Below are 21472 nucleotides of genomic sequence, written 5' to 3'. Positions count from 1 at the left end.
AACGCAAAGTCTAATGGCATTCCTCTTCCGACTCTACCCCATTCTTTATCCTACCACAAAAGCTTATTGCCTCAGATACAAGCATTACTCTATCGATTCCAAAACCATTCACTTCCTTTGTCAGCTTAAGCTTTGCCGCACCATCGAAGGCTTGAAGCCTCTCAGCTCCCTTCTCATCGTGCATGGTCTTCACGGGGATGAGCGTTTGATTGGGGAGTTTTTCAGGTCTTGTTTCCGTCTGGGTGTTCCACGTTTAGCTCTATCTGCGTTTAGACGAATTCAAAACCCAAGCTTGGGCTTGCACAACTTAATGATTAGGTGTCTCTGCCATAACGGCTTATATGAAGACATTTTGCATGTATATATCCGTTGCAGGGTCTCAGGTTGCCCCTCGGATGAATTCACTTTTCCATTTGTGATCAAGGCTTGTGCCGCTCTGGGTGCTTCTGGAATTGGGAAAGAGGTTCATTGTGTTGTTTTCAGAACAGGGTTCGAGAACAACCTTGTTATACAGACTGCTTTGGTTGATTTCTATGCTAAATCTGGTTGTATGAGGACTGCACATGCACTGGTTGATAGAATTTCGCAACCAGACTTGGTTCCTTTGAATGCATTAATTGCTGGGTATTCCTTGAATGGATTTGATTGTGAAGCATACGAGGTTTTCAGGAAGATTTGTCTGATGGATTTGAAGCCAAATTTGAGCACTTTGGCGAGTGTAATTCCTGTTTGCACTCGCTTGGAAAGGTTTGAAATTGGTAAATCTCTTCATGGATTATCAGTCAAATCTGGATATTTCTTGAATGATTTTTTGGTTCCTACGTTAATTTCTATGTACGCTGGTGATACGGATATATGCAGTGCTAGGAAGTTGTTTGATTCTGTACCGCTAAAAACTGTTGCTGTTTGGAATGCTATAATCTCCGCTTGCACACAGATGCAAAAGCCTGTGGAAGCCTTTATGTTGTTCCGACATATGCTCAAAAGCAATACACAGCCTAATTTGGTCACCTTTGTTTCTATTATTCCTTCATGTGAGAAGTATATTACCAAATATTCTGGGCTTCATGCTTTTGCAATTAAACATGGGTCAGAAAATCAACCTTCTGTACTAACTGCCTTTCTATCAATGTATGCCAAGCTTGGCGATGTTGATTCAGCCAAGGGTATCTTTTATCAAATGCCTAATAGAAACCGCCTGGCATGGAATTCCATGGTTTCTGGGTTTGTATACAATGGGCTATGGGAGTTGAGTTTGGATGTATTTTGTGAAATGCAGTGTGCAGGATTTGATCCAGACAGTGTTTCTATTGTTAGCATTGTCTCTGCATGCTCCAAATTGGAGGCTGTTTTTCTGGGTAAGTCTGTCCATGCATTTAGTTTAAGAAGAGGTTTTGAGTCAAACCTTAATGTGTCAAATGCTATATTGGCATTTTACTCTGGTTGTTCTCAGTTCTGGTCTTGTTTTAATTTATTCCACAAAATGCCCATAAGAAATGTAGTTTCATGGAACACTTTAATATCCAGTTGTGCACACAGCAGAGACATGGAAATGGCCTTTACCCTTCTATATCAGATGCAGGAGGAGGGCTTAGAGCCGGATTTGGTCACCCTGATAAGTATACTACCTGGTTTTAGTAAGAGCAAAAATTTGGGGCAAGGAATGGCTATACATTGCTGTGCTATAAAAACTGGCTTTGACTTGGACGTGTCTTTAGTTAATGCACTTATTAGCATGTATTGTAATTGTGGAGATCTTGATGCTGGGAGGTTGCTTTTTTATTTCATGCCCGAGAAGAGAGTTGTATCCTGGAATGCTATGATGACTGGCTTACGTCTTCACAATTTACAGAATGAAGTTATGGGATTGTTTGGTGAAATGATGAAGGATAATCAGCGGCCAAATCATGTATCATTGCTAAACATATTGCCTGCATGCTACATCGAATTACAGGGTAAGTCTATACATGCTTTTGCAATTAGAACAGGAATTGTTCAAGAGACTCCTCTTCTTACATCACTAATAATCATGTATGCTAGATTCGATGATGTAAATCCATGTATCTTACTGTTCCAAATGGGGAATAAAGAAGACATCTCTTTGTGGAATGCTATTATGTCTGTGTACACAAAAACAAATAATGCCAAAATGGCAATTACCATCTTTTCTGACTTGCTTCTGATGGGACTGGAACCCGACAATTTCACAATTCTGAGCCTAATTTCCGCTTGTGTTCAACTAAATAGCATAAATCTTGCTAATTCCGTGATGGCTTTCCTGTTACTCAAGGGATTTGATAAAAATGTGATCATCGGCAATGCCCTTATAGATCTGTATGCAAGATGTGGAAACATATCGATTGCAAGAAAGCTATTTGACGAGTTAAATGGAAAAGATACTGTTTCTTGGACCGTGATGATTAATGGGTATGGATTGAGTGGGGATGGTAAAGCTGCCCTTGATCTTTTTCTGCAGATGGAACTTTCAGGGATCAAACCTGATAGCTTTACTTATTCAACTATTTTATCGGCCTGCAGCCATACTGGGTTAGCTAAGCAAGGCAGCAAAATATTCAAATCCATGGCAGAAAATGGGATACCACCAGGAGTGGTGCACTACTCTTGCATGGTGGACCTTCTTGGAAGAACAGGTCACTTGACTGAGGCTTATGAAATGGTTAAGGAACTTCCCTGTAAACCATCCACAAGCCTACTTGAGTCTTTATTGGGTGCTTGCAGAATCCATGGCAATGTTGAACTGGGAGAGAAAATTGGCAGGACACTCTCTGTTCTGGACCCAGAAAACTCAAGACCATATGTGATGCTCTACAATATCTATGCATCTGCCGGAAGGTGGACAGACGCTGAGAGAGTGAGGTACGAGCTAGAAGGGAGACAATTAAGAAAAACACCCGGATTTAGTCTCTTTGTCGGAGATGAATCTCATTGACGAAGACTGGGTAAATTGTGCAGAATGGACGATCAATCAACATACAACTTCCCTTGGAAGATTCATTATTGCTGTGTAACAACAGTCTGATAGACGGAGAGTATATATGGGCAATCTGCTTGGATGGTTCAGAGAAAGCCTCAGTTCTGGATAAGCAAAGACTCAGTTCTGGATAAGCATACACACCCTGTTTGAAAAATTAACTGGGTTTTCTTTCCCATGTGAAATAACCCAATCTATAAATGAATATTAAGATGAATAATCACATCGTCTGGAATAGATTGGACTAAGAAAAAGGGTGGGTTTTTATGAGCTGAAAATGTGACAAAAGTCAACGACCATGAGACTTGTCATACAACACATAACTAGAGCTGCAAGACGAGAGACAATATGAGAAATTGTGTTTTGTAAGGTCAAGAGGGTGAGTCTGACTAGAGTGAACCAGGTACGGTGGGCTGTCGGCAGCCAGTATACTATTCAAATGGAGGGTGGTTATTTGAGAGTGAAGTTTCTATGGGAAAACGTCATTGCTGACGTCACATGCTTGGATCACTACAGCTGACAATAACATATGAACGAAGAGAAATATGTACTTTTGCCAATTATTGTCAATGCCAAGTCAAAAGATGAACTTGCTTCAACAACGCCTAAAGCTCAGCTTATAAAATAGCACACGTTCTCTTATTGCTATCCGGCTTGTCCATCATTGTGGAGTGTGGACTTTCTCTTTCCTAATCATATCAAAATATAATGAAAAAAAACAAAAAATAATAAAAAAATCCTTTTCTATTAAATAACTTGAAAGTTACAGTATACTAGGAGAAGGACCACCTCATATTTAAATACTCTTTTTGTGTGTTTTCCATAAACTATTTTAAAATAACAAAATGTGTAAAAATTGTAACAAAATAGTTGACAAAAATTTAAATGGCCAAAGTACCTTTGTAAAATATAAGAAATTGCCCATTGAGCAACCGATTTAAAAACGCTTCAGCTGGGTTTATGTTGCATCAGTTTCGAAACGTTTTCTCCCTTTCTTAAAAGGTTAATTGAATCGATATGCGCAAAACCAAAATACAATTCTAAAATTAAACTGAAAGTTGCAACATTTTAAAATTAAAGGATACGAAAATGTTATTAATCCATTGCTAATTTTCTGGCTACATATTCATGTATTGATCCTTGGTTAATTTTATTTATATTTCAAAAAATAATCTAAATATATCTACTATATTTGTCAAACAATTTGCCAAGTTTTTTTTTTCTTTTGGTTTTTTTTTTTTTTTTAAATAGAGGTTTACTAAGTTATAAGTCTAGTTACATTATTGCTTCATATTTAATTCTATTTATATTTTAAAAAAATTCATTTATATATATATATATATATATTTATGATGCATTTAAAATATCAACCAATAAAATAAAATAAAAATATGCTACCATGTCATACAATTTTAATAGAGTAACTGGTAACTCTTATATTACTATATTTAAAAACATATATTTATTTGCATTAAAAAAAAAGTAGCAAACTATCTCTTTCGAAACAAAAAGAAGGTCAACGATCGGAACAGGGTTGACGATTCTAAGCTTTGAATATTGAAAAATGTAGTGGGTTTTGCTCCAGATTGAATTTCGGTGTACTTTTCAATTATTTGTTTTTTTTTTGGGGGGTAATGGAATCTTGGTGTACTACTCGTCATATCCTAAAACAACCTTATCCAAATGCATTAAACGCAAATAATAAGTTTCGAGTTTTATTTTCATATATAGTATTTTTTAAATATTTTTCTAGAATATATTATTTTTTGGACGGTTTTATTAGTATCTACTTTGATAACAATTTTTTGTTCCGAAATTTTTTTTTTTTGCCCAATCAATTAATTTCACTATAATTTATTTATCTTGTTTAATTTCATCGAATTTTTAATGATATTATTTATCCGTATTACCATTTTTTTTTCTTTTCTTTTTTTTTTCCTTTTTTTTTCTAATGCTTTTGCATAATTGACGAGAAAATTTAATTTTTGCCCAATTTATTAACTAATGATTTCTAAAACTATTCCATAGCTATAACATATATCTGTAATTTTTTAGATTTTGTTATTAAGCTTTAATTAAAAAAAGAAAAAGAAAACAGGTATCATTTGAATTTTAGTGACATTAACATATATATTTAAATATTGAGACTTAAGATATATATTTATTAAAAAAACAAAAGAGGATTAAATAAAATCAATTTTATTTTATTTAACAAAATAAAATTTTATTTTAATAATCGTTAAAGAACTTATTTGATGTTGATTATATATTTAAAATGTTGCGGGTTGGAAAAGAATATGCATGTTTAAAACAAGGCAGAGTGTATGGGTGAGTGAAAAAAAGCGGACAAAATAGAGAATTGATGTGTGAAGGTGTTGTTTTGCCACCGCATCACTGGTAAGACAATTTGTAGATATAATCTCAGGTGTCTTTTTGAAATCATCTAAGAACCACGTGACGTAATAGAAAAACTCAGCATCTGACGTTGCAATCCAAGGCCCAACCAACATGCCCCACGTGCCCAAGTGGAGACCTCTTCTCAGTCACAGAACCGTGTGTAAACCGTATACAGCTGGCTGCCACGTGGGCTCTTTTTTCCACTCCCTCTTCCCCGCCATTTTAAAAGGCCTTCTTCCATCGCCGTCTTTCTTCGCCAACAATTCAAAATACCACCCCCCAAAAATAAAAACAAAGAGATTTCAAAAGGTTTCAGACAAGCCCTCCAACAATTCCAAAATGTTTTCAAACCACCCCAAAACCCAGACCAATAATTTGACAAATATGCCCTTTCCTTTCATACGCATAATTAACGACCAAGAGCATTCCATTATGGTTTCGGCGCTTAAGCACGAAATTTCCGGCGGAATGGATGGTCCCACATTGGAAGAGTTTCAATTACTAGAAGCCGTCCATAATGCCATGTCATCGCTTCCCTCGACCAGTGGAACCAACTACGATCAAAAGGATCAGCAGCAGCAAGTCACGTTGTCGTTTCCAGATGGTGACATCTGTCCATTCTGCAATATCAACGGCTGTCTGGGCTGCAACTTCTTTTCGACGGCGGATTCTAATGATGGAAAACGGGGTGGTAGCAAAACGACGGCGTCAGAAGCGAAGAGGAGAAAGAAGAACAACTACAGGGGAGTGAGACAAAGGCCGTGGGGAAAATGGGCGGCGGAGATCCGAGACCCGAGAAGAGCTGCTCGGGTTTGGTTAGGGACGTTCGAGACGGCGGAGCAAGCTGCAAGGGCTTACGACAAGGCGGCCATTGAATTCCGAGGAGCTAGAGCCAAGCTGAATTTCCCATTGAGTGACTACCACGATGAGAAGCAGAGTACGACTGATAAGGACATGGATACAGAGAGCCAGAATAAGAAGAAAAGTAAGAAGAAGAAGAAGACGTTAATGGAGGTTGAAGATAATAGGTGCAAAGAAGAGAATGAGTTCTGGGAAACGCTTAAAGAAGAAGAGGAATGTATGAGGTTGATGGGTTTTACTGTATAAAATACATAAAAACCCAAAGTAGACATAGCAAACTTTGTTCATGTTAGCTTTAATTAACCCAAAAAGGGAGAACATAATTGCTAGTTTTAGAAAGTTTTTGTTTTAGGATTTTCACTCCGCGCTCGTGATGGGGTATATTTTAAAATTTCCATCATCAAGGTGCAACTTTTTCCTTTTTCATTTTTTCTTTCTTTGGGGCTTGAGGTACTGTACTACCACATCTGCATATAATAAATTTATCATAATCCTTTTATTTGATTTTGAGAATTGGAATTCTCCAACTATTTTTTTTTTTTTAATTTTTGGAATCCTTGTGCTAATTCACTTTTACTACACTAAGTAATTGAAATGATTTAAAAAAAAAAATCAAGTAATAGAAATAAAAATGGAATAAATTTCAGTTCAAGAGCCAACAAAGTCAAATATACGAAGAATCAGGTTAATTCAATGGTAAACCTTTCACGTCCACAAAATGGGTTGACCTCTTTCCGTGTTTAGTTAATAATATTATTATAATTCCCTAATCAAAAGGCAAAAAAAAAAAAAATGGTCAGAACCAATAAAAGAAAGTGTTATTGCCGACACAACGAGTGTAATGTCTTGGATATGACATATTGACCAAGTAATCGCTGACCTTTCTGATAAGCAGAGAGGGGATGTTGTGGAATGTTTTATGAGGGCAACAAAACGAGTAAGGAAAAGTGTACACGGTCGGATCGCCGCATACAGCACTAATCCTTTTGCTAACTCTGCTTTTGGATTGGGCTGAAGGATCATCCAAAAGTGTCCCTTACCTTCTTTCAACTGCTTCCATCATTCATATCCCCAGTCATATGCTACGCGTTTCCCACGAGCCGTTTAACTATTTTAGAACTCAAAAAGGAAACCGCAAATTCATCGTCCTATTCTGTGCAACAGCAATTGCATGTTATGAATCCTTAATTCCAAAGTTGACAACTACCAACCCAATAAAGAACCATTATAAAATCTACCTAAAATTCTGTGTCTTCTTTGATTGCTTTTATGTAAGCTTAAAACAAATGTTGCATCCCAAAAATTTGTGTTTTATGATAAATAACCAAATTAATTTTAAAAAGTGATCTTCATAAAATGTCTGTGTCTATCTCTAGAAAATAAGTCGGGGGGCATCGCAGTTTATCCCCGCATGTAACGTTGTTCCAAACTTAATTCTTAAAAGAAATAACCATCCAGCATGTTTTATACTCTTCCTTAATTTGCAAGTTAAAAAAATAAAATTAAAAAAAATAAAAAAACACAAAAACACAAAAACAAAAAACCCATTTTTATAGAACATCATCGAACGCACTTTCACAGTACTATGTTTCCAACAAAAAATCAACTTGTTTTTATATGAAAAACAAAAATTTTGAAGACCAAATACATATAGAAAACTACTATGCAAAGGCCTTAGAGGCCTTGCCCTTTAGCCGGCCCTGTCGATGTCCCACTTGATGTCTGTTTAGCCACATAAATTTGCTTCATCTTCGAAGACTGGAAGCTCTTTTCTGCACCCAAAGACTGATTTCTTCCTTGGAACCCTGATCTTCGATGGCTCCATTCACCCCCAGAACTAATTTTCTGAGAAGCCCCACCTCCTCTCTGATAGTTATAACCTGACGAATGACCATACTGCTGCCCAGACATATTATTCTTATGTTGAGAAAACTGAGTCTTTATATTGGACTGCCCGCTACCGTTGGAGCTGCCATTCTGAGCCATTTCAGTCTTGCTAGTGTCTGCATTAACGTTTACAGCTGAGCTCCTTGCTACAACACTTTGTGCTGAAACCCCAGTACCGGTGGAACTTGAAGGGTCTACCAACCCTAGTTCATCTGGCAATTGGGTGACAGTGGCATCAGTAGCCACAGGATAATTCCGATTCTTGTCAGAGATTGTAGAAGTTTGAGATTCAGGGAACCTGTTCGCAGCCAATGATTGATCAACAGAAGCATGGCCAAATTTGGAAGGAAGTGCACCATCTGCCTGTTGCTGCAATGGCATCGACAAAGGAACAGACTGAAGAGGTGATGCAGGGACATGAGGCCAGCGAGCTTGAACAGGCATATCAGGTGAGGACTGTGCACAATAATTTTTACCCAATATTAGTTATGCATGAAAAATACAATTTTTTTTTTTTTTTTTTTTTTTTTTTTTGGTTTTGGCCTGCATATTATTCTTAAATTTAAGTTCTGGCCAAAAGAAAAAACATGAACTCTCCCACAAACCATAAGAACAAAGATAGAAAGCCAAAACTAACATTAACCAGAAAGATGTGTGTGAGAGAGAGCTTCATACAAAAGCACTGTTGTAAAGAAAACCACTGGATAGGACAAGGTGGGAATTGACCATCATCAGTAACCATATCATTTAAGGTTCTAGGCAAACAAAATGGATTTTTACCTGGAATGGAGAAACGTCAAACATGGCCAAAGGAGAAGCCATAGGCAAGAGTGGTGATCCAGGGGCCAAATGCTGGATTGGAGTAGGCATGTTGGTAGGATTGCGCTGGGTAGAAACCATATTCAAGTTATTTATTTCGCCATCACCAACACCCATGGCAGAAGACACAGAGTTGTGCTTCCAATCAGGTTGCTTTCCAGATGGTATATAGGTAGCACCCATGAAACTCAACCCTACTTGCCCAAACTGTCCAACAGGTGCAAAATGATTATAAACAACCATGTGTGGAGGACCTTGAACACCTGGGATCCCACCAGGTGCACTGATGAAAGGGCCAGTAAATCCTGCAGGAGGACCATAAAATGAATCTACACCAGAATGGCATTGCTGCCAACTTCCAAGTGGCCCAGAAGCAGGTGCTGCACTCTTCTGGGTTTGAGGCTGGGTATTAGAAGCGGATTCATCATGTGGTCCAAAAGCAAAGACAGGACCTCCTAACATGGGATTCATCTCATAAAAGGGAAAATGAGAAGGTGGGCCACCATGGAAATGTGAAAGCATTTGGCTCGAAGAATTCTCTGGACTTGGCAAGGGTGGCCACAAGGAAATCGGTGGGGTCTCAACAGATAAATCTGCTGGAAGAGATACATTAAGAGACTCTTCAGCCCTTGACTGACTTGTAAATTGCTGGTCAACAGCTCCACCTGCCAAAGATTCCAAAGAACTCCATAACACAGAGAGAGAGAGAGAGAGAGAGAGAGAGAGAGAGAGAGAGAGAGAGAGAGAGAGAGAACAACAGAGAAACGGTGATAGAGAAGATCACTGAGGTTACAGAAGTTTTTCCACACCTGCTGTTATATCAATATCTGTGCCTCCAAAACCCTTGGTTTCAGAAACAGAAACAGAGCAAGGACCTAGTGTACTCCCAACGATCTCATCACTGCTAATTGCTGCAACAGCAACAGCAGAAGCAGCTGCTTCAGCTTCAGCTTCACAATCTTCTAAATGAACACAGGATTTTGTGTTGTGTTTCTCTTTCTCAAACAAAAGGCCACACTCATTCTCAGCTCCAGAAAGATTGTGAGAGATTTGCACATCTGGCCTACATGGACCCGGAGGACCAATTCCATGAGAAACAGCATGGGGGAGAATTGTTGGAGACGTCACAGCACCTAAATATAAACAGACATACTATCAGAAATCAAGATGTTTCAACATTAAATAAAAGATCTTTTAAACAAAGTACATCCTCACCAAATTGAATCTTCTCTCCAGCAAGCAAGGAATTGATTGGACTTGCAGCAGAAGAAAATTTGTCCTTAGTCAAGATGGATGATGATGTCATGCTAGATTCACTAATTGAGCTTGTATGATTTCCAACAGATGAACGAGAATCAAATTGCCCAGGCTTCATGGCTTCATCAAGTTGTGTTTGTGTCAGGGCCATAACCTACAGGATACAGTTAAATAAGTTTTGAACTTTTTTGAAGTTTACATATCAATGGGTAACAAGATAAGAAAACAGCGGCTAGTAAATCAGATAATGGAACTTTGACAATTTTCTTGAAATGACTTCAAATTTCAATTATCTATCTATTTGACTACAAGTTATTAGTCAACTAGCTTATCTTACAGTACAAATTCCAACCACACCCTCTTCATGCAATCAAAAGAGGATATCATCAAAACACCAGCAGCAGCACCGATAGGCATGAACTTCATTTATGAATTTTCCCAAACTAAAGTAAAGACCACGCCCCAAGTATAAAATATAAAACATCCCAGATATCATACACACACAGAACAAAACATTATTCTCAAGGAGCCATGCCTCAGAAGAATCAGCCAAGCAAAATAATCTAAAACTTTTTCTCTGTCAATTTATTATTTATCTTTCTTCTCTTTAATCTAAATCAATAACGTATAGAAATACTAAAGATATGAAGCTAGAAAACCCACAAAAATGGAGCCACTCAGTATCACCCTGAATAATAGTACAAAAAATTATAAGGGCATTCAAAGCTAGAGAGAGAGAGAGAGAGAGGAAGAAACGACAAGATCACACCTGTTGATTAATCCTTGAATTACCCCAGGAGCCTATCGACGATTGAACTTTATCAAGACCCTTATTCTTGTTATCAAATATCAAACCTGGCCCAAGATTTTTCACAGCACTAGATGCTACAGGGTGGGAGCTCGTCTGGATAGATCTGCTTTAGAAAAAGTGATTTAGAAATCAATACATTAAACATTTTTTGGCACTATACATTTCTTGAAGAGAGCAAGTACCTAATGGTCTGGAATCTTATATCAGATTGGGTATCACTTTTCACAGCAGGAGTGCCAATAGGAGCCAATGGCTGTGGCACCATGCTGGTGTTAAATCCAGTTGATAATTCGATGTTTGCCAAACCACGTCCCTCATTGGAAACAAAATCAGGGCGTATGCTGCTTACTGCTTCTCCACCAGTTGATGCACTAACTTTGCCTGAGTTGGCTGAGGAAATAGTATTCTTTGAAGTAGAACGAGTTTTGCGTGGCACCTGACAAGAATAATAAATTGATATATTAAGCAACTTGCTTTTCATAGCAATGTAAAAGTTAAAAAGAAAAGACTGAATATAGAAGTTACAACCTTTGAGGCACGAGACTTTGCCTTGATTTCTTTTTCTCTCTGTTCACGTCGATCATTCAGCATCTGCCTCTTTGACCTCACTTCAATAAAATCATCTTCATCACTAGGGGCCTCTATCCCAGGTTGCTCAAAGACACGAACAATGCCACTTTGCAAAGGAGCATCAACATCCTCTTCAGAACAAGTATTCCTCTTTAGTTTCCCCTCCCCAGACTGTGGGATGTTCCGACTCTTTGTAAAGGCTTCTTTTCCAACTCCCTTCTCTGCCCTGGTTCCAGAATCACTCTCCCGTGAACTATGTGGACCAGAGCTTAAGTTCTCTGTTTCTGATGTCTGCTTTGATGCTTTATTCATAACAATTACCTTCCGCGGCCCACTTCTACCAGAAATTCCAACACCTCGTCCAATGATATTTGACTTCTCTTCCATCCCCAAGTGGTCTGTTGAAACCAAACCAGAAGACTGTCTCTTATCTGCACTTTCCCGAACCCTAAACTCAGTTCGCTGAACATTACGTCGCAGCCTCCTCTGGTATCCACCAGATTCAAGGTGGGCGGACTCAGATGCAGGAATTGATGATCGTGACCCAGAATTTTTAACCGTGAAAACAAATCTTTTCCCTCTGCCACCAGATAATGTGCCTTGAGCCTTGGGCCCACTTAGATCTCTCTCTCTTATAACTGGTTGAGATAATTCTGCTGCAGTTTTAGCCTGCCCTTCTGATTCTTGAGCTATTGGTAACGCACTGTAGTTTTTCACAACCAAATTAGGGCACCCCTGATCTTCTGAGTGAATACCTGACTCAGACCTGGAATTGTTATCACCAATACATGAAATTTCTGATTGACACTGCTGAACTCTAATGGTGGATTCACCATTTTCCATAGATGGTAATGAATTGACCTCTTTTGATGCATTCATGTGAGATGCATCAAAGTGCCTTGTAACAGTGTTGGCTTGGTTATCCACTGACACATCACTTTTTACAAGATTCTGAGAAGAGTCTTGACCAGGTTGAATAGGCAGAGAACTTCCTGGGTTCTGATTGAAAGAAAAACTCGATGGGATATTGGGTTGAACAAAAGACATTGATTGGGGACCCAATGGCAGAACTCCCTGGGATATGGGAGATGTATACCTCAATTGACCAAACTGGAAAAGAGGAGGCTGTGAAGGGTGCACATGTGTGAGAGAAGGGCCAACCTGAGGATGCAAATGAAGGGGCATCTGTATAGAACCAATTTGTATAGCTGGGACTGGAGATGGTATCAAGGACGGACCTGAAAACAGCCCAAACTGAAGCTTAACAGGTACCTCAGTCTGATTTGGAACAGTGGGTACAGTAGACAAGACAGTCTGGCCAGACGAAGAATGGGGACCCAGGTTCACTGGATGCTGGGAAGACAGAGAAGAACTACTTGAATTATCCACCTGGTCCAAAAGTTTGGTTACTACTGCAGTTTGAGGAGCATTACTTTGCTGAACAGCCAAATCTTGCATCACCCTTTCAGTTTCCAGTAGCATTCTAGAAGAACTATCGATGGATAATTGAGATGTACCATCTGGAGGTTGACGAATATGTCCCTCACCATGAATTCCATCAAATGATCTCTGTTCCTCAACCGTGCTAGAAGAAACAGGAGGTATTGCGTATGTACTTTTTTCATTCCTTGAACTGCTCTCAAACTCATCATTTGGCATCCCAACTTCAACACCCTCATTAAAGCCTAAAACCAAGTTTTCCATCATGTCAGATGACACTTTCTCCCCTAAGTGCATGTCTTCAAATTCTTGCGCCAGGTCAATATTTTCATCATCTGCTTCATGTGCCTCATCCTCCTCCTGGTATCCATCTTCATCTTCATCATATTCTTCTTGCTCCTGAAGCTCTTCATTGTTCTCAATAGCCCACTCTTCATCATCACCAATGGAGGCAGAACTTGAGGCAGGCCTATCGTCTTTCCCAGCATGGGTAGCTAAAATAACTGGTTCATTCCCCTGTCCTGGCAGTGGAACATCTCTGTTGTCTCCACCAGCAGATAAAACTGAAGATTCTCTAGATTCTTCCAAGTCATCATGGGAGAGATGAGTTGGAGAAGTGGGGGGGCTAGAAACAGAGAGTGACGATTGGGAGTCACACCTTAATGAAGTATTACCATCTAGCTCTTGCTCTCCTTTCTCAGCATTTTCTTGCTGGACATCTATTATTTCAGGTTGTCCAAGATTCTCTCGATGACCACTATCATATGCTGTCTGCATCAAAGGTTCAGTTCTTGCTCCATGATTGTATTGCATCTCATTTTCTAGAAAAGCTGAGGGACCAGGACGTTCAATCTCACCCCTGTAGGAGGTTTTGTGCATAGAAGCTAGCGTCGGAGGGGGAAGAACACGAGGCTGCCTCATTGAATACCGTGACCTACCAAATGAGTAAGCTCCATCTCCCTCAGAATTTGGGTATAGTCGCTCAGGATACAAAGAATATGGAGTGCCACGGGAACGACCCTGTCCCCATCCAACATCAAGGTTATCATGAAATTCAGAGTCAATTTCTGTATTCCTGCTATACTGATCTCCATCACCAGAAAGGTTCCATCTCTGCCCTTTTAGATGGGAGAAATCATCCATATGAGGTTCTGAAATCCCTCCTTTATTATGATAACTCCTAGAAGTCATCAATCCAGATCCTCCATAGAGATCTTTCCTAGAATATGCTCTCCCACCAATGGATGCATCTCGCCTGGGACTATGATGAACATTGTCCTGGCCCTGTAGATGTAAGGTTGAGCTGTTCCCATTCTCATATGCATCCCTTCTCCATGAGTTAGCAGGTCTTCCTCTGTCCAGATAAGCAGATGAACCATCTCTAGAAAAGTGATGCCTAGAACCCATCTCTAAGGGCCTGTTCATACTAGAAGAATCAGAAGAAGCTGAGGTTGTGATCCTCTCCACCATTCTTTCACCATCTTCCCAATCGCCTATCTCTGCTTCCCTGGGGACATCTTTTTCTTTCACCGTCGAATAAATTTTATCATCTTCAATAGCTGAAGAACTACTATCAGTTTTTGTTGCTTCAGCCTGCCTCTTGGCAATCCTTTCCTCCAATTCTAAAAGCTTTTGCTTAGCAGCCTGTATCCTCCTTTCCTCTTCTATAATCATCCTTTGTTTCTCCTTCTCTCTAGTTATTCTCTGCTCTTCAGCTCTTTGTATGGCATCCAGCCGTTCTTGTTCTGCTTTGTATGCTGCTTCTCTGGCTTCTTCTTCCATCTTTCTCTGCCTCTCTTCTTGTTCCCTAGCCAATCGAGCTCTCTCCTCCTCTTCTCTTCGAGCCATCTCTGAGGCTCTTTCTTGTTCTTCAATGATCCGCTGCCGCTCCTGTTCTTGCAATTTTTGAACTCTTTCAAGTTCAGCCTCAAACGACTCCCTAACTGGATCATGGAAATCAGTCTGTTTGAGCACATCTTTCTTTCTCTTGACCACTCCAATGAGTCCACCAGAGAAGGGATCACGACCATCAAATCCCGTTGCTCCAAACTCTTTCATGAATGGATCTTCTATATACGGTTTTTCACTCTTTGAGAATGAACGTTTCTCCCTGCCAAAGTTAAGTAGAGAATCATTTGGAAGTGGTCCTTTACCACTTGAAGAGTATGATGATTTGGACGTAAAACTATTGTGCGAAGCATCACTTCTGTATCTGCTGCTGTGTTGGTCACTGCCATAACGCTCTCTTGTATTCCGGTCAGCCCCTCGCCCACCATGGGAATCCATGTTATGCCATGGCTGTCTCACTCCTTGTCCATACCCTACATCTCTCCTCCTAAAATCGTCATGACCATTTTCTCGAAACACTGATAGATTATACTTATTCTCTTTACTTGCTTCTCTGTTCAGAGTCTTCAGACTAGATGTCCTTGCAGAAAAGCCATTTCTGTCATTTCCTACTTCTTGAGTACTAAATCCATCTTTTGTAACATTCGAATTTTTCCAAGAATTTCCTTCCCGTGCTTCTCTACCAAGTGTTCTTACCTCTTTGGCATAGGGGTCTACTTTAGGGACTTCACTGGAAGAAACCTTTCCAGTTTCATCGTCTCGCTGGCCCCACCTCTCTGAAGGATTATGAACTGATTTTTGTGGTAAAACACTTATTCTTGGCATATCAAAATCTCTATCCCAATAAGCTTCATTTTTTGGAAACGCATGATCCCTTCCCCGGTCCATCAGACCATGACTGGTATCACGCTCATCATCAGCCCAATCTGATCTAGGATTCAACCGAACTAGCGGTAGTGGACCTGGAAAATACTCTTCCTGCTTCCGACCTTGACCTGTTGCTCGGGAACCTCCCAAACCATTGGGTTCAACAACATTCTCAGTACCATTGCTAAAATTTTGACGGGATGCCTGCAACTGAGGTCTCATATCGACAAGCGAACTCGAATGGGAACCATCTCTGTGCTCATTTAACGACTCATCACCAACTAAATGCTTCTGTTTCTGACTCAGACCATCCTTTTGCTTCTGTGCAGGCCCAGATGAAGAAGGCAAAGTAGCGTGCAAAGAAGGGAAATCCTCACCCCTCAATACAGGGGCTTTTTCCACTGGTGTATAGACTATGGTAGAAGCTAAGGGTCCCACTGTGCTTGGTCGGGCTGAAGGCGGCATATACACGCTGCTCCCCTTAATCACCCCATCAGAAGAACCATGCAAACCCTGCTCAAGTCCTTCAGCTCCATGATCACCAGACCCTTCTTTCTCTTGCAAGGCAATGGCACCACCACCAGGCTTCGTCCATCCCATACCCGATGAAGTCGGCCTCGACCCACTACCCGAAACACCTCCTCCAGCAGGCCCACCACCTGAGCCCAAGGAATCAAATCTCTCGTGCTCCTTGCGCAGAGAAGGCAGATTCAAGGGGGGTGGAACAGAAAGCTTCGGCCCAACCTTCTGCGAACTGCGAGGCCTAGAAAGGACCACCATTCCTCCGCCGCCACCAGAGCCATGGCCACCGGGTCGGGTTCGATTCGATCCGTACGAGCTGGAATGGTGTGGATGGTGGTGGTGTGCAGGTTGTTGCCCATAGGATTTGTTCAGATTCACAGACACAAACTTGATCCCGACTCCGTGATTAGCCATCTCACGGGTCCGACCCAAACTCTAATCCGTCTGGCGGATTCTGATTCTCTGCAACGCATCAAAAAATAAACTACCCTAGTTTTCTTATCCAAAATTCGCAGATTTATTCCCCTTTCTGCGGATCTTACAGTGAATGGAAATTAAAGATAAAATAAAAATACAACTGCCCTAGGAGACTCTCTCTCTCTCTCTCTCTCTCTCGCTAGTCCTGATCAAGAAAAACACAAATCCAAAATCAATACCAATTTTAACAGCAACAGCTACATAATAGATCTCAGAGTTCCATTATTCATGCTAATTAACCTAAAAGAGCACAGAAAATAAAGAGTGCAGTTATGGCCGATTAGGGTTTCGCTGCGAATGACGACGCTATGAGAGAGAAAGCGATGAGAAGGAGATCAAATGGAAAATAAAAGCAAAAAAGCAAGAAAAAAGGAGCTTACCTCCGGAAGCATAAGACAGATGAAGTGCTGGGGCTAACGTGCGCCGCGGAAAATTGAATACGTAAAGCGTCGTTTAGAATAGCCCTACTGTCTATGTAACCGGAGAGGTGAAGAGACAATTACAACGAGAAATGAGCTCAACACGAGGAAACCAAGGAATTGTTTTTTTCTTTTTCTTTTTTTTTTTTTCTTTTTTTTGCTTTTTTCTTCTTTTGTCTTTTCTTGTTTTTCTCCCCTCTATTCCCCTCTTTTTATAATTTTGTACCCCTCAAAAGTTATCGACTTGTTAATATCCTTTCACTTATGCCCCTCTACGACACACATCCATGCGGCACAAATGAAATGAATGCCATAAGGGAAATTTAATAAAAAAATTGTGGCTCAAATAAAAACACTCCTAGCCTGGTACTTTCTTTCTTGTTAAGTTTTTGTGACGTTCACTGCTTCGCTATTTCAACATAAAAATCTTTAACGTTAATATATGTACATATATATATATCGGTGAAATTGAAGGTAAAATTATTTAAATTTGTCTCTTTTGCCTTTTCCATATAAAAATTACCGATTCAACTGAAAACAGAAATACCGAAACCTTATATGGTATAAATGATCCAAGGAAATGGTAGCACACAAAGTACATGATTTGTGTTTATAGCTGTTTTGTTTTTTTATATATTCAATTGTGCATTTTAATTATTAAAAAAAAAAAACTAATCCTTGCTCACATTAAATAGTCATGTTAGAGAAGAACTAAAACATCACTCGAATATTTTATCCCCAAAAAATTAAAAAAAAATCACTCAAATAGTTTAGGAGCTAGACCATTGTGCCAATTCTTGATCCTGTAGCAAGCTTTTCCTTCTCTGGTGGCCTGATTTACTTGGTTTATAAAATTTCACCATTCAGCGAAGAAAGAAAAAAAAAAAAATCACTCAAGTAGAAAAATAATGAGTCAACTGTAATAATAATAATAATAATTTATAGATTAGTAAAAGTAATATTTGCAATTAAAACATTAGACCCATTTAAGGTTAAAAATAGAGCTCTTAATAATACTCTTTCCCATTCTTGCGCTATCATTTTTCTTTAAAAAAAAAGGTCCTTAATGGCCGTTTCTATCTTATTGGTTTAAGAACTTTATCTTCTCTTTTTATTTAAATGATTTGATTCTTTAATAAAATCTATATTGCAAACATACATTAATGAATAACATTTATATAAAAATACTATTCAACTAAAAAGTTTATTTATTTATTTATTATAGTCTTATCCACGCATAAAGTTGGGATACTATTAAAGTGTTTAAGATATTCATGGTGATTTATCTCTTTATTTATTTTATACCATACCGAGAAGCAATAGACGACACCGTCTGGTTCTCATGGAAATGCGTGGGCAGTAGAAACTTTAGTCGCGCTGAAAGTGAATGTAAGTGTGGATCGGAAGATGGCTTTAGATGCAATTGAATCTCCGACGCCTTCCTCTTCATCTCTTCCCAATTTCAGGTCGTATATATACGTATATATGTATATATATATATATGTGTGTGTGTGTGTGTGTGTTTGTTTAATTTTTCTGACTATTATTTCATGGAAACCCCTCATGAGCATGATCTAATCAATTGTTTCTCGGTTTCTAACTAATTTTTGCAGTCGACAGCGCCATTTCTATCTTGCCGTTGGGAGGCTCCAATTCAAAATGGTGGGTTTGCATTTTTATCATCAAAACTTCGAGCATTTTTTTAATCTCTTGAATCCCTCTAGTAATTTGATGTCGAAAATGGTATAAATGACGTTAGAATTGTAATTTGCGAGCTGGTCTCAGTTGTATATACTGAAAAATATAGAATATTTATATCTATGTATGCGTTTGACTCATTAATTTGTTTCTCATTTTGCTCTGATAATGTCTTGGGAAGCATTTATCAAAAAATAAAAAATAAAAAAAATGTCTTGGGAAGCATTATGATGATAATACGTCTTCTGATGGTCACATTTCTGTAACGTGCTCTATGGTCAAAATCTTTCTATTTCTGTGAATGGCTGTACAATTTAACACCCAATGATTGGTATAAACCACGCTGCCATTCCATACTTTCAGAGTTTTAACAATGTGAAAGACAGCATAATAGAGTTTTTTGTAATTTTCGCTGTTCTTAAAGTAAAATTTTGTAATTTTGGATTTCTCAGCTTTAGAAATTTGAGTGTTTTTTCATGTTGTTATGCTGGCATGTATATGATGATTATTTAAATTTACCTTTATAATAATAATATTGCCTTTCTTTGATTTATAACATTGATGTTACTATCCTAAATTTTAGTTATTTAATAAGGTTTTAGGCCTTCAGGTTTGCGATCAAATTAGTTTAGCGTTGTGGCCTTTTTGCAAAGATGACAGATTCCGAGAAATCATGTTTAAAGGCATTGAAACATGCCAGTTTTTTAATTTCCTATTGCTTTTTATTGTTTGTTAATACAATATATTTTTAATCGAGGCTTACTTAAATATGGACTTTACAGAGTCTTTCTACCTAAAGCTCTTCAAAAAACCAAAAGTCTAATTGTTTTTCAGCCGATTGCTCAAAACTTCCCTTTAAACCTTGCAATTCTAAATTTTTATCAGTCTTTTAATTCCTCATTTTCAAAAAATAAATTGTGGCATAATCGATTAGACCATCCATCTTTGCTTTACTTTGCAACTAATGTATGCAATAAAATTTCAGTTTTTAATAAGGATGGCAACGGGCGGGAAGAGGTCAAGTTAACCTTCCCCACTTCTACTTTGTTTATTTTTTCTCATCTTATTCTCTAATTATTTTAAGACCAAAAATAAAAAATAAAAAATGAAACAGGACAGAAATTCTCCGTTCATCCAATAAGAAATAAAAAATAATAATTTTAAAATATATTTTGTTTTTTTAACATAATCTCTGTAATTGTAACATTTCTAATTAACGGGCTTTTTAGAAAAGTTCATAACATAAAATCACTATTGCAAGCTTTATTTTAAAAAAAGAATTAATTACACTTATTTAAAAGTTTTTGGTTGTGTTATTTAAAAAAGAAAAAAGAAAAAATTGATTACACTTATTTAAAAGTTTTTGATTGCGTGGATACCCTTTTATAACACGAAATATTTGTAATTTTATAGTCGATAGTGTTAATCGCATGGTTTATCAATATCTTAGTTTAAATTCAAGAATAATACATATCACTCGTAATGCTACTTTAATGAAATAAATCTTTGTGTTACTGATAAAACATCAAATAACAAACATGGGTTGTAGTGCTCTGTCACTTGAGCTGTTATTATGAGTCTACAACATTTTATTTTATTTTAATATATATATTTATAGCAGAGTACAAAACTATGATAAGGCTGATTTAATCAAATGTGGATTATACCAGTGCGATCGGATATATATATATATATATATATATATCACGTTTCTTACATTATCACAATATTGGTTAATAGCAATTGATACTCATCTTCTATCAATTCAAAGTCCAACATTTAACCTTTTTAACTCCACCTATTTGCTCATCCTCGTCATCCACTCTAATGTCTTATTATCTTTTTTGTCTATTTTTTTTTTTTTTAATTTTTCATATGATAGAGAATCAATAAAGTGCTAGAGAACAAATGTCTTAAATTTAAATGTTGCTTTCCATACTCCACACCTCTACATCCAATTTCGATGTCGCCTGTACCAAAATCCATTCAAATTCACACCTCCACATTGGTGTGGTGGTATTTTTTATTATTTTTAACGGTACATTAAACCATTTAATCGTGAGTGAAAATTAAAAGAAAAATACTTGTGTGCCATTATTTTTTGGAGTCTATTTATTTATTTTTTGTCCCATGATAAAGTATTTAGACATTTCTTTGATAGTTTTTATTTATTTATTTTTCATCATATAATAAAATACTTAGATAGAATTATCGAAAATATATATTTTTTTAAATAAATATTTTTAGTTTTAATGTGGTAAATAAAATTTAATGATTTATAAAATCATTAAAGATGATTTTAATAGGCTTTTGTATCTAAATTTCTATTTTATGGGAACTTTATCTTCACCATTTTTTTAATTATTTAATTCTTAATAAAATTTGTATTACAAACATACATTAATTAATAACATTTATATAAAAATACTAGTAATTAAAATGTTTAGTTTTTCACCTAGTTTTAGCAACGGATAAAGTTGGGCGGCCCTGGATATTATTTTTATGATAACAAATGTTTGTATAATTTTCTTAAAAGTGTGTAAAAGAAGTCAATGTTGTATTATCCATTTATTTATTTTATATTATACTTATGCTGTATTAAGCGCC

General features: G+C 37.7%; 3 protein-coding genes across 4 annotated transcripts; 2 read left to right on the top strand and 1 right to left on the bottom strand.

Annotated features, from left to right (window-relative positions):
• The first annotated feature begins 13 nt into the window (after positions 1–13).
• Positions 14–3126, top strand: LOC107424779 (pentatricopeptide repeat-containing protein At4g39952, mitochondrial). Its single transcript, XM_048478870.1, has 2 exons — positions 14–2877; positions 3036–3126. Exons 1-2 carry the CDS (start codon positions 14–16, stop codon positions 3124–3126), a joined length of 2955 nt encoding a protein of 984 aa, XP_048334827.1.
• A 2511-nt stretch (positions 3127–5637) lies between these two features.
• Positions 5638–6763, top strand: LOC107424796 (ethylene-responsive transcription factor ERF109). Its single transcript, XM_016034656.4, has one exon. The coding sequence runs from the start codon at positions 5729–5731 to the stop codon at positions 6494–6496; it is 768 nt and encodes a 255-aa protein (XP_015890142.2). The 5' UTR covers positions 5638–5728; the 3' UTR covers positions 6497–6763.
• A 1019-nt stretch (positions 6764–7782) lies between these two features.
• LOC107424795 (uncharacterized) lies at positions 7783–17323 on the bottom strand. 2 transcript variants are annotated; one of them, XM_025076311.3, is made up of 8 exons: positions 17129–17323; positions 11553–16893; positions 11207–11460; positions 10983–11130; positions 10172–10367; positions 9766–10089; positions 8918–9621; positions 7783–8593 (listed from the first exon to the last, which is right to left on the bottom strand). In XM_025076311.3, exons 2-8 carry the CDS (start codon positions 16683–16685, stop codon positions 7925–7927), a joined length of 7428 nt encoding a protein of 2475 aa, XP_024932079.2. In that variant the 5' UTR covers positions 16686–16893; positions 17129–17323; the 3' UTR covers positions 7783–7924. The 2 variants fall into 2 exon arrangements, with proteins under 2 accessions (XP_024932079.2, XP_048334989.1); XM_048479032.2 differs by having other exon boundaries at positions 10983–11127; positions 17129–17322.
• Between the last annotated feature and the right edge of the window lie 4149 nt (positions 17324–21472).

This window comes from Ziziphus jujuba, chromosome 7 (genome assembly GCF_031755915.1).
Source record: "Ziziphus jujuba cultivar Dongzao chromosome 7, ASM3175591v1".
NCBI lineage: Eukaryota > Viridiplantae > Streptophyta > Magnoliopsida > Rosales > Rhamnaceae > Ziziphus > Ziziphus jujuba.
The sequence above is the reverse complement of the archived record's forward strand: the minus strand, read 5'-3'. Positions and strand labels throughout refer to the sequence as shown.